The sequence below is a fragment of the Toxoplasma gondii genome, chromosome IX, assembly GCF_000006565.2.
Source record: "Toxoplasma gondii ME49 chromosome IX, whole genome shotgun sequence".
In the NCBI taxonomy this organism is placed as follows: domain Eukaryota; phylum Apicomplexa; class Conoidasida; order Eucoccidiorida; family Sarcocystidae; genus Toxoplasma; species Toxoplasma gondii.
Genome location: NC_031477.1, coordinates 5,815,706 through 5,828,245, shown reverse-complemented (window position 1 = coordinate 5,828,245; position 12,540 = coordinate 5,815,706). Strand labels below are relative to the sequence as shown.

The 12,540-nt window shown below is 52.0% G+C and overlaps 3 protein-coding genes across 3 annotated transcripts; 1 reads left to right on the top strand and 2 right to left on the bottom strand.

Annotated features, from left to right (window-relative positions):
* Window positions 1–150: 150 nt before the first annotated feature.
* On the bottom strand, window positions 151–701 carry TGME49_306200 (hypothetical protein). Its single transcript, XM_002370341.1, has one exon. It carries the CDS (start codon window positions 591–593, stop codon window positions 222–224), a length of 372 nt encoding a protein of 123 aa, XP_002370382.1. The 5' UTR covers window positions 594–701; the 3' UTR covers window positions 151–221.
* Window positions 702–972: 271 nt separating this feature from the next.
* Window positions 973–3,103, top strand: TGME49_306195 (hypothetical protein). Its single transcript, XM_018782470.1, has 2 exons — window positions 973–2,194; window positions 2,719–3,103. The coding sequence occupies exons 1-2, from the start codon at window positions 1,537–1,539 to the stop codon at window positions 2,769–2,771; spliced, it is 711 nt and encodes a 236-aa protein (XP_018636160.1). The 5' UTR covers window positions 973–1,536; the 3' UTR covers window positions 2,772–3,103.
* Window positions 3,104–3,756: 653 nt separating this feature from the next.
* On the bottom strand, window positions 3,757–10,655 carry TGME49_306190 (hypothetical protein). The gene is made up of 4 exons (XM_002370340.2): window positions 9,954–10,655; window positions 8,591–9,081; window positions 7,710–7,837; window positions 3,757–6,776 (listed from the first exon to the last, which is right to left on the bottom strand). The coding sequence occupies exons 2-4, from the start codon at window positions 9,042–9,044 to the stop codon at window positions 5,949–5,951; spliced, it is 1,410 nt and encodes a 469-aa protein (XP_002370381.1). The 5' UTR covers window positions 9,045–9,081; window positions 9,954–10,655; the 3' UTR covers window positions 3,757–5,948.
* Between the last annotated feature and the right edge of the window lie 1,885 nt (window positions 10,656–12,540).

Here is a 12,540-nt window from a genome sequence, read left to right as displayed (position 1 = left end):
AGAGTCAGTTCCGCACAAGTCGAGAGCAGAGGAACACAGAAACGACGGCGAGCAGAACGATGGTCACCGGAAAACGCGGGTCCCGAAACACCGAGGCGGAAGAAGACAGATGCAAATGGAAAGCCGTGAGGACGGAAACACTGAAGAAACCAAGAGGGAAGAAGCTTTCACCCTCGCACTGCACCTGCCTCCTCCCTTCTCTCCTCTCCCGTCGCCGTCACTCACCAGATCAGCGACGCCCCAGGAAAAATGGCGGCCAGGCTGGACTCTTTCGCGCTGTTCTCTCTCTGTGTCCTCGTTTGTCCCCTGCACTGCGTCTTCTCTCGCGAATGAGAGGAGCAGGAAGAACTAGTAAGACGTTTACGGGGACAGCTGGAAGAGCGTGGAACGCGAAGAGGGTGGAAGCGAGTAGCCTCGAGAGCAGGAAGAGAAGGCAACTGCAGTGAAAGAAAGTCGAGCGCCGCGTCCTCAGACAACTCTCGAACGAGGCCCTGAGGTCCGGCGGCCTGCACGGGAGGACGGTAGGATGGAGTCGGGGGTTTGAACGTGGGGACGCGGACTGGAAAGAACGATATGGGAGAGACGGTGGACATCAGGGGAGGACAAGGCGAGGAAAAACAATTGAAAAGTGAGTTTCAGGTCTCTTTTCTCTGTTCAGACGGAACTGGAGACTGCCGCTGTCGCGCCACTGTGAGAGTTGGACGGCCTAAGAGGTGGCAGACGAAAAGGACTGAATACAGACTCCGGAGGGAAGAGCAGAGCTGACTGATGCGTCCTCGTTCGTCTTGGCTATCTTTGTCTTGCAAACTCGAGGCAAAAGAGAAACAAAGAAAGAAAGGACTTGAGGTGGGGGGGAAGAAGAGAGCGACGAGATGTCGATCCCCATCGCATGCGTGCGCTCGGGTCTCCAGAAGTACGCGAAAAGGCGGAAGAAGCGGGCTCGTTGTTTGTAGCTTCATTGACGGAAGAGAAAGGAAAGCAAGTCCCCGTCACTGAAAAAGCGAGGCAGTATTATGTTTCCGCATATTCTCTGCCGATCCGCAAAAATCCGTGTCATTCCTTTGCTCCAGCGAACCGCTGCAGGCCCCGTCCCCAGCCAGCCGAGCATCTCGCTCTTGAGCCCGCGACCCGTACGCTCAACTGTTGTCTTTCTCGTCTTTCTCCTCTTCCTTTCCTCTCTCTCCCTTCCCTCCGAAGTGCCCATGATTCTCGCTTCGCCACCTGCTCGCCTTTTCTCCTGTTTCTATCGCCGTTTTTTCTTCCTGTTCGCGCGTAGGAGCTTCTTCTGATCGACGACTTGTCTCCAGTTGGGGGTTTACCCATGCGTCTCTCGTTCCTCTCTGTCTCCTTCTTTGGTTGGTCAGTCGCGTTTCGCCTCACCTGACTCGCCGTCCTGTTCCCTCCGAAAAACGCGTTACATTTCTTTCCCCCAGAAGCGCGTTTCTGACTGTTTTGCCGTCCTTTACGTTGCTTCACACCAGAGAAGGTTTGGGCGTCGACAGAAAAGTGGGGAACCGTTTGAAAGAATAGACGAAGATGACGCAGAAGGAGAAACATAAGAAAGCTGCAATTCTCTGTCCTAGAGCGGAACGCACAGAGAAAACCAGTCTCGTACAGAAAGTCAAAAGGAAGTATCGGGAGCAGGGGACAGCTTCTGCACAGGATTCGTCGTCTGCTGTGTCTACTGTATCTCGTAGCGCATCTGTTTTTCTTCCTTCTGCCTCAAAGAAGAAGCGGAAATTGGGGTCCGACACCCGGGGAGGTCTCCCTGGAGTCACAAACGCGAGACAGCCCCCTCAGTCTCCTACCTCTTCCAGCTCCCCTTCGGATCAGCCACGTTCTCTGGCTGCTTCCTCCGTGACAAAGAAATCTCGGAAAAACAAGTTGGCCGCTCCTCACACACAGGCTGCTGAAGGGCCTGCAGACCACAAGACGGCAGACGTTTCTGAAGAAGGGAAGAAATCTAAGGACTCTAGAAAAGAAATCGACGACCTCTTTGCAGATGTGATGCAAGCGGGGAAGAAACAAGATGGACAGAAAAGGGAAAAGAGAAAAGAGACAGCGCACAGCAAGGCTGGGCAGAAGAAGAAGCGACGACCATTGACCTTTGATGAGGACATGGGCCTCAACCAGCGCGCGATCAACCGAACGGCCGATGGCTTACGGATCTACACAGAGGAAGAACTTGGCATAGGTAAGCCTCAGTGCGACCGACAGAACGGAAGGCAGCCCACGGAAACATGTTTTTTCATGTCCAAGGAGACGTCTAAAGGAAGATGCACCTCTTTAGATCCTAGTGATATACTGCACGATGGTATGTATATATATGTATACATATATAATTTCATAAATTATGCGCAGGTGTAGCTGAGCCGGTACACATACCAGTTGAGTACGGTAAAAAATGGTTTAACCATGTGAGCGTTGAAGGTGGAAGAAGTAGCGGTTACATGTGTATGCCTGTGGGCATGTGTTGATGGGGGTTCCTGTAGAGAAAGGCATATGCGCAAGACAAGGTCGTTGATGGTGAACCACTAGCTGAACAACTCGTTTGATGATGCTGGCTTTTGTTTCGAAAACAACTCAGTAAGAGGGTCTCACCAAACAGAGAGGTGAAGGCAGCTTTTTGTAAAGTGGGGAGTGAGGAATCGCCTCTTCGGCGATCGCACCCAGAAGACACGTGGACATCCTTACCCGGTTCCTGTTTTTTTTCTGCAGGCAAAGGTGGAGGAACTCCTGAGTGTCCATTTGACTGCTCGTGCTGTTTCTAATCGAACTTGTCGATGCACCTTCGTTTCACGAGCCAAACAAATAGGAGAGCGCGAGGCAGGGAGTATCAGCGAAATAGGCGCTTTTGCAATGAGCTCTGTAGAGTTTCTGCCGCGGGAGAGTTTCTGTCAGTTCCTTCTCTATGGTTGTTGCTGTGTCTTTTCTACATCGTAGTCGACCTTTTCGATCTCTGATAAGGATCAAAGTTCCTTTCACTTTCGCCAGAAAAAGGAAATCGGGACGACCTCTCAACTGTTTGTCAAAGAAGACCACACGTCGCAGCGCCTTTAACTCTTGTCTTCCTGGAGAGTCTCCACTTTGTCTCATTCACGCGCTACTGACCTTTTGATTTCAGCACCGAAACGATATTCACGTTGCGTTGGAAGCTGCAGGCATATAAAACGCTAGTTGAGTGTAAGGATCGAATCCATCTGGGAGTCCGTAACTAAACACAGGCTGAGAGAGTGCGAGTCCGAGTTCGACAGTTCTTGCGGCAACCGCATCCAGGAAAGAAGCTCAGTTGTGAAAGGAAGTGGTAGCGCACAATAAGAACAGAAAGATCAACATAAGAATAAAGAAAAGGTGCCGTCCAACCGGTTGAAGTTAGCGTGCTCTCTCCCGTCCGGTTTAGTTCTCATTTCTCTCGTTGGATGAGCCACTTTTTCTGTCTGCTCCCTGTCCTCGACGTGCGATTCTCTCTTCCTGTTTCGAGCTACCGTCTTCTTTTGCGGTCTCGCATCTCCACCAAAATATCAACTGCATCGTGCCTTTGGGGTACCTGCTTCGTCCTTTCCCTTCTGAAAGCGAAGTACGCTTGTGGGGGATGTGCTGTCTTCCAACCCCAAGAGAGGAACTCGTATATCCTTTGTCGCTGTGTTCGTCCTGATGTCCCCCTGCTCAACGAAAGGCTGCCTCTACACAAAGCAGTGAGGCTTTGCGGAAAGGCTTATGCTTTTGTCTGCCGCCAGCAACGAAAGAGCTACATTAAAAATGGTTGGATCGCTTTACACGCACTCCACGAGTTCATGAGCCGGCCCTCATGGGCACGTACGATTTTAGGCTGGTACGGTTGGCGTTGAATATACATCTGTCTCGTACGAAGATCTAAACATTTGTGTACAGAATGTATGTTCACACGGGGAAACATCTGGTCGTGTGCATTTACGCTTTGTGCATGCGTATTTGTGCTCATACGTAATATATTTGCTGCTGAAGACTAGCTATTGACCTTCCCTGCTAAGACCCTCATGCACAGAGTAGCACGGTCACAGTATGGCTACGCCAGCTTCCTCGACGGTTTCTGTCCCAGCTGTCGGTGTGTTACCTGTCCTCTACCGTTCAATAGCCACCGAATTCCCGTCCCGCAGCACCTGAAACAGTACGAAGACCTACGCATATCTCTGTACGCCACAACGTGCCTGTTTATACAGACACCCCTGGGTACCATTTCGCTACAGATATTGTATGTTACATCATGCATGAAGGTACGCAAACAAGAGTTGTCTGCCGCCACTGTACTGTCCTCTGCAGAGAGAAAACAGTTCTCTCCATATCGGTAAGCGGGCGATGTACACGCACACGCATATATACACATGTACACACACATGCGTGCGCCGCACGCGTGACCACATGATGATCGACTTTCTCGGCATGTCTCTTTTGGAACAGCAGAGAAGCGTCAGTGTTTCTTCGTTCTAAGACACGGGCACACGGGTTCCTGCTTGAGAAAGGAATAGCCCCAATCCCTGCGCCTTTCTACGGGATAAAAAACGGTCACCCAACCGCTGCTCATCTACACAGGCCACCACATCATGGTGCACTCCCGGTTCGTCATCTGGCGGAGGCCCGTCACGGTCAAAATCCGTGCATGTTTGAAATTCAAGCGCACAGGGAGACAGCGAAATACTTATGCAGGGGATACGAAACGGGCAACAACTACTGCATACGGAGACACGCATTCCTGTTCCTCTCCTGATCCTTATCCCTCGGCCGCCCGCACCCCTGGTTAACATTTCGCAATGATCCTTTGTCAGTCGGAGTACTTTCACACCGGAAATAGGAAACGTCCGACGGAAGTTGCGGAGCACGCGTTCTCGTTTGTCTGGCTCTTCCTCTCTCGATGCATAAGCTGATACACGACACAAGAATTTCGTTTTCTCATTTCTGGACTTCTCAGGATGTTCACATTCACCGTTACGCATGCCGCCCCCCCCCCCCCCGTCCTGGCGTATTCGGCCCTCATCTCTCCTTTTCTCACACCCACTGTTCCCGGGCGTGTTTTTGCGTTTTTCCCGTTTGCCTGCTCCCGAGAGGAGGCGCACAGTGAGCTACCGCTTGAGGTAGGCTACACGCAGGAAAGGTACGCAAAACGTAGAGAACTTCACTGCCGCCGTCCTATGGTACAACCGACAGACCAAGTAACACTGAATCAAACATGCGCAGATATGTCCATTTGGACGGGCTGACCAGCCAGACGGCAGATCCACACAATGTTGCACAGTCGAGCCCTCAGACATAAAAGCACCTTCCCTCCGTCCGCAGTGTCTCGTATCCTCTTAACCATTCCTCATACACACTAGCGCAACTACAAGCGACCGCACTGGAGGGAGGCACACGGAAAAACTTTCCTTTTGCAGTTAGGGGACGACGCGACAAGTGCTTTTCATACAATGTTCGAATCCAACAGCAGAAACTTCCCACGTGTAAACATTCCGCGTTTCCCAAGTCTCCACCTCCTCCCTCCATTCATTCGCTCTTTTTCTCGCTTTCCACCAACAGAGAAGAACTAACTGCTTCACCTTGCCTGCCTCCTTTATCCAGTTCCCCCCACTAATAAGCGCACCGCCTATTCAACCTTTGAAGAGAGTCGGCTGTGATGAAACGATCCAGTCGATCGCTCGTTCCCCCCTCCTCGTCACCCCCGTTTCATGCCATTTCCTGTTGCTTTGTAACCTCGTCTTGTGCACCTCGTTGTCTCCGCCTCTGCCGTAGCGGCGCTTCTTGTCACTTCATGCATATTTTCTCCTTTTGTCTCAGCTCTTGTTCCTTATTTCTCTCAGCGCCTCTCACTTCTTCGTTCGCGTTCTCAATTCATGTCATTTCTTGTGACTTCTTGTCACTGCTGGTCACTCTCTCCGTCCACACTCTTTTCATCGTGCGCGGTCTTGACCGACTTCTGTTTAGTTCGCGGGTGTCTCCACGGCCTGGGCACCATCAGCTGGCAGTGCTGCCGCGTTGGCCTCCGCCTTGAGTTTGGGAGCAGCTGCAGTCTGCGTCTGGCTCACAGGTCCGTACGAGGGGAGTCCAGACACGGGCACAGGCTGGCCACAAGTCACGCACTGAGCGTCCTTTTTCGCGTAGTTGAAGCCATAGCTCCTCACAGCGTACCCCGACACAGCCTTGGTGTTCGAGAGCGCGATCGTCTGCATCTGCGGTCTCTGGCCGGAGACAGACGCACCGGCGACGGGGGCAGTGTAGGCGACGGGGAACGACGTGACGTCGAACGACGGGGCGACGACCACAGGCGTCTCTTCCTTTTGTCCAAACAGGGACGAGAAGAAGGCAGATACCGACGACGATGCGGACGTCGCCCGCTTCGCTGGCTTCAGCGTCGCGTCGACAACAGTCTTTTTGGCTGCCTCTCGCACTCCTGCGGTTGGCGCCAGCCGGTAAGTCCCAGTCCGAGACAACGCTGGGGCAGAAGTCCCTTGGCGTGGAACGACGGGGACGTACGAGTACTGGTACTGCGGCACGGTGCGGCCGCTGTACATCGCCGCAGGTTGTGTGGGCTTCGCCAGCAAGTCCTTCGCCGGTGTCGCAGGCGCGGTGGACGCAGACGACGGCCTGAAGACCGAGGTGGAAAGCGAGCCACTGCTCCGCGTAGACGCAGAGTCAGCTGCAGCGAAGGCCGGCAAGAAGGGCAACATCGCCTGGGAAGACCTCTCGTTGCGAAGTGCACTCAAGGCAGGCACATTCTTCATCACTTCCGTCATCAGGCGGTACTGAAGCTGCAAGCAACCAACACAGACAGCAGCAGCGAAGTCGTGGACCGCAGCCGACGCGCGGCAACAGCGACGGAGGCAGAAGACCGAGAAAAGCGTCGATCTCTCCTTGGTCACGTTTGATACACACGGTGTCTGTATTTACGTTAACATGAATGCATTCGGAAATCCATGCATCGGTTTCAAGTTCCACCCGCAGCAAGCACAGACATTTTGCGGACAAACATGGGAGAGGAACAATACGTCCAGCGACAAAGGATGGCGATACAACGCACGTGGAAACAGTGAGCGCGCGAGATGAAGAACTTGTATGCACTTCACAGTACCGAGTCGACACCGATTGTGACGTTGGCACAGTCACAAGCAGAACGGAAAACAGCAAGCGCGTGTGAGAGAACCGTCTCTCGCTTTCTCGCGCCTGCACAGCGGCTACACGGAGACTTGTAAGTGCACGATATGTGAATTACATGAATTCAGCCTAGAAAAGCAAGGAGAAATATTGTGCAAAAAATCTCTGTACTCTGACCAACTGTTCTAAATCAGGAGACGGAACAGTAGCCCAAACAGCTCGCAAGAAACGTTTACACACATGCGCTGTTTTGCAGAGTCACTCTCGGCAGGTGCATCCGTACCAGTGGCCGCCTGTTCCCGAGTTGCACGTGACCGGTAAAAGGTGAAATGCGTATGCGACACTTGCCTGGAAATCGTCTTTTTTGTAAGACCCGTCCTACTTGTTCGTCATGAATGCAATTCTAATAATTTTCCTTCTTCTAGGGTACTACCGACATTGAAAAGAAAGTGCAAACAAAATTTCTGGAAACTGATTTGCGGGATTTAAATTGAATGCTCCATTCACTTCAGATACAAACAACCTGACTAGTGTGTTTATGAACTGCCTGAAACGAAGACCGTTGAGTGACGCCGCGCCTCTGTAATCACCTGGAGAACGATGCTGCGGACAGTCTGGTACACGCCTGCGAGAGCTCCCGCAATTTCCTCTCGGTGCTCTGCGAGCCAGATGCACAATTCGAGGATCTTCTGTGCCAGTTGCTGGATCACTGGAAGGGCTGCAGGAACGGAAAAAACACGAAGACGACAGGCACGCGCTTTGCAGAAAGGCAAGTACGAAAGACTGGCTTGCGCAGCAGATCGAAGAAGCGCAAAGAGTGCCTGGGAAGACTGCCTCTGGTTGGAGTTTGAACACCCAACCTGGAACATCAGAGTGCAGCAGGGTACAGCGCGAGAGATAGCCATATTCCACGGTCAAACTCTGACTCCTGGAAATCCGACGCTGTCGGACACCCGTCTCTCCTTTTAGAGACGGCCGAACAGGGTCCCCACAGTTCTCAACATAACAAACGGCATCGGCCCTGCTTAAACCGGGGCTGTTTCTAACGGTGTTCTCATCCATTCTTCAGTCCTCTGTCTGCTCTTTTGACAGCTCGCCCTTGAGTCGTTGGCACAGGGTATGCCCTCAACGCTACATTCCTGAGCATGTACGGGGAAGTATCAGGGCGCACGCACGGCTCCTAAACAAGGGCGCAGCACTGGTAAAGTCATGAACTCCTGCGAGTGTAAGCATCGAAAGTTAAAACTGTTTATTTGCGCATACACAAGCTAGTCTCAGTAGTCTTAAGCTCCCCGGTATACTCCCAGTGGTGCATCTCGGATATCTGGTAGTCGCAGGTGACATCCGTCGCAAGTCGACTACAACGCCACGAAGCATCCTAGACAAGCCCGGCGGGGGGTGTGCTCCATTCCTACTTAGAGTTCTACTGGTTCTCCTTTCGGCGCTTCCACTGGCGCCTTCACTGACTTACCGAGTTGACAACCGAGTTCCACGAGCTTCAGAATGCCTCCCTTTTCGTACGCCTCGAGCACGTCTGCATGCGTTTTCTTCACGTTCTCGGGCAGCGCCATATACAGTTCCTGACGTAGCTGTCGAACGGTCGGCTCGTTGAACAGCTGCTGGGTTTTCTCGATGCATGCGCTGGAAAGTTTCTGCAGGGTTTCCTGGTTCGCAAGGATCTTCTTCAAGTCCTCCGGGATCTTCAACTCCGGCATATTGATCGGTAATCCCGGAATCGCGGGCAGCACGAGCGTAGGTCCACTGCTGCTGGTTGCGGAGGGGAGGGGCGCGGGCGACGTCGTTTCTGAAGGCTCAGCTTCACTGACGGTCACACCCAGCTCCGAGTTCTCCAGAGGATCCGGAGCGGTTCCGTGACCCTCCACTTGGCTGCAGGCGTTCATGGCGGTTGAATCGGGGCTTGCCATGGTGGAGCAACGTGCGAGAAGTCGGAATGGAATGGTCCTGGAAAACAAAACATGCAACCGTTCACACAAAAACATGCTCCCGATGTGATGTAAAACACAAGCAACCTACACGTTCTGCGTGCCGCCGCAAAAACTCGAGAACCCTGTCTACCCGCTCCTCGATCTCTCCTGTCTCGAGGTTTGGCCACCAGCGTTTCAGCAATTCAAAAGCACCCCACGCTGCGTCTCTGTCGACGCAGCTCACCCGCGAGGCACAAACCATTCCACGCACGCGCATTATCTCCACAGTGGAGGCAGGGGGCAAATTTTGCACGCTACACAAAAGGCAGTTATACACACCTCGGATTTGTTTAGACTGCAGAGTGACCAGCGGGTTTCGATGGCCCCTCGTGAGTCCGTCACCCGGCGGAGGCAAACGCATCCTTGTTGTCTACCTTTACCCAAAGACAAGGAGTGGCACCGAACAACACTTTGAACGAGAGGCATCTCTGCGCTACGCATCCCGAGTCAACCCCAGGCATGAGTGCCTTGTCTACACAGCTCTTAACATGAAACCTGGACGGTAGTGCACGGCGACTCTGGAAAAAGCGCAGGATTGCCTTCACAGCCTGCGTCCCACCATGACGAGCATAACTGCCTATCCGGGCAAATGTGAACGCCGCAGACAGGAGAAAATCTGAACAGAGTTGGGGGTAAACTTGTTGCAATTGATAGGGTCCGCCCCGGCCTGGAAGCGGTGTTGTCACATCGAACAACATGCTCCGGATACCCTTGTGGGCTCTGCGTTGCTACGTGGGGAACCTGAGAACGGGCCGCAGATGGAAATCGCCTCAAAAATTGGAAGATTGTGTCACATGGAAGGCTACGAAAACCGCGGGGAAACGCAGGAAGCGGCACTGAAATACTCACGTTGTGCCTGTGGTATCTCAAAGTTGCACTGACAACCGTTTGACGGCGTGCGTTGGTCGTCTCCTTCAGACGCCTCGGAAGAACGCAAGTCGTTGTGGAAGCGAGCTTCAGAGACTTGAAGACAGTCGAAACAGTGCCTATATATCCGAAGACAGATTGCTTCGTCTCGGAAGACAGCAGGGGAAAGCTGCGGGCAGGCCGTTCACTGTGCGTCCGCTACGGAGGAAGTCTCTGCGAAAAGCGATGTAATTCTACAGGCGAACCACAGCAAAAGTGCATACGATGAAGTTACTTGTCTGAAATCGGGGAAGCGGCCGGTCGCAGTCACGTTTTTCGAGGGTCGACAGTGAGACTCAGAAGCAGAATTCCTCGTGTGCAACGGGACGCGCGGTCCGGACGAGCCTGACGGGGACGAATGACGCTGAACGGAGCTCTCGCAACCTAGAAGCTGTTGCTTCCTGCTCCGGAGTCACTTGTGCACATTGTTTTTATGCCTGTATTTTTTAACGGCTGAAGTGGAGGCGAAACAGTGCTTCCTCGGTCCATTGCCGATGCGCTGATGCCTTTTTTGGCAAGAATATGGCCACAGGGGCAGCACAATGGTAGAGGCAAGAAAAACCGGAAAAGGCGTGTGCAACGGAAAGGGAGAGCAAGGGTCGTTTGCCGGGGTAATGCGAGTCCCGGAAGCAGAAGACGCAAATTGAGGAACAGAGAAAGTGGGAAATTCTTGCAGTGGGCTGAAACTCGACTGCGTTTCTCGGGAGTGCTTCACCGAATAGTTCAATGCATCAAATAGTTAGAGTTCAGGGGAAAAAAACCAAAGTAAAAGTTGCCGCACGGCCACCTGGGGGCGGGGCCCTCTCCACAACGATGGTCACAGAAAGAAAGTAAGGCTGCTGTTGACTGGAGCAGTTTTGTATTCTTTACCGCGTAACTTTTCTTCCGTGTGCTACAAGGAGAATCTCCAGAGTACTCCACAAGCAAGCAATGCCTCTCCACCGACAATCCGGCCTAAGGAACATGGTAAAGTTTCCTTACCTCTGCTGCTTTCCGGTGCCCGTGTTCTAAAAGGACCCGCTTCTTGTAGGACGAGGCTGAACACAACCTCCACCTTTCTTCCTCTGCTGAGGATCCGCGTACTCAAAACCTGAAACAAATCTGCCAACTATTGTAGGACTATATCTCGCCTAGAGACACGGTCTACCTACGCGCAGACACCGATGTCACAAAGCCTTTACATGTCACAAATCACTCTCAGTTGTTCATCTCTGATCAAGAAAATACTCCTGTCTGAGCAGGTACTGATCTTTTTTCGCGACTGGTACCACACAACTTCCAGATGTCATCCTATGCCACATGTGCGAAAACGCGGGAATAGTGTTGAGGGAGGTCTGCTCGTCGGCGCAGTTCCCTTCGATTACACTGGGAAAAAGTAACACACAAAAGTTGTAGAGGCTAAGAGTAACAGCGAAAAGCAACCGAAAAGCTCCAACAAGTACAAACTGGAAAATTTACGTTTACCCACAGACAAAAGGATCGAAATAGCGCTGACAATGCGGCACATTAAGCCCTAAACCTGACTTCTACATCTTTTTCCTCTTGAAACTCCGCATAGACGACAGCCGCACAGATACAATAGAGAAGTCGAAATGGAGTTGACAAACGAGCGAAGTGTCAGGAACAGGTTTCCTTCTACAACACTGTGGAGTACAACAGCAATCCAGTTATTTAAGCATGTATTCAAAGCAAACTGTTCACTTCGTTTGTGCCTGCCTGTGTGCTTCTCTGTCGCTTATATCAGCTGGTCTACCTGAGCCGACGAATTTGAATAGATACTGCCGGTGCGACCAGGGAACGAAAAAAAATCCCCGTTTCTCTTGCGACAGCTGTTTGTGCCATCATTTTTTATCATCGCACCTTCCTCTTGGTCGAAAACGTGAATTCACTGTCCTGCGAATCCTACAGTGTCTCGTTGTTCTCAGTTTGCTGCAAGTGTCGAATCATACATGAGTGTCTCCGCAGCCCGATGCTCCGATCTTCATTCTCTTTTCCTTGCATCTGGCTGCGCAACTTCTCCCTCGTCTTTCCTACCTTCATTTTTTCTGAGGCATCAATAAGAGTGAGAATGTTCTGCGCGAGATCCCACTGTTCAGGCCATGTAAAAAACCGCTTTGCAAGGAATTATTTTCATCACTCGTGCACACAGTAGCTGCGGAGCACAGGGCTAATGGAAAACGAGTGGAAGAGTAGACTCACAGTGGCGAGTTGATAACTCAAGACAAAACTTCACCTTGACGTCTAGACGGCACGTAAAACAGTTGAAATAAAACGAATGGAGTTGCAAGCATATGTGACATGCTCTAACAATACGGGACACAAGGTCAAGCTCCAGTAATAAGACACTGTTGCGGGTAGTTTTCAGCTTTTCCTTCCTTCCAGTGAGAGAGACACGACCGCCTTGGTGAGTTCCTCTCTCTGCTATCAGAGGAGTCGCCTCTTTGTTTTCTTCATTCCGTGAATGTGTGGATGCGGATTTTTCGTCCGAGCCCAGCACGGTTGGTTCTGCCTGTCAAGGCACGTTCTTTTT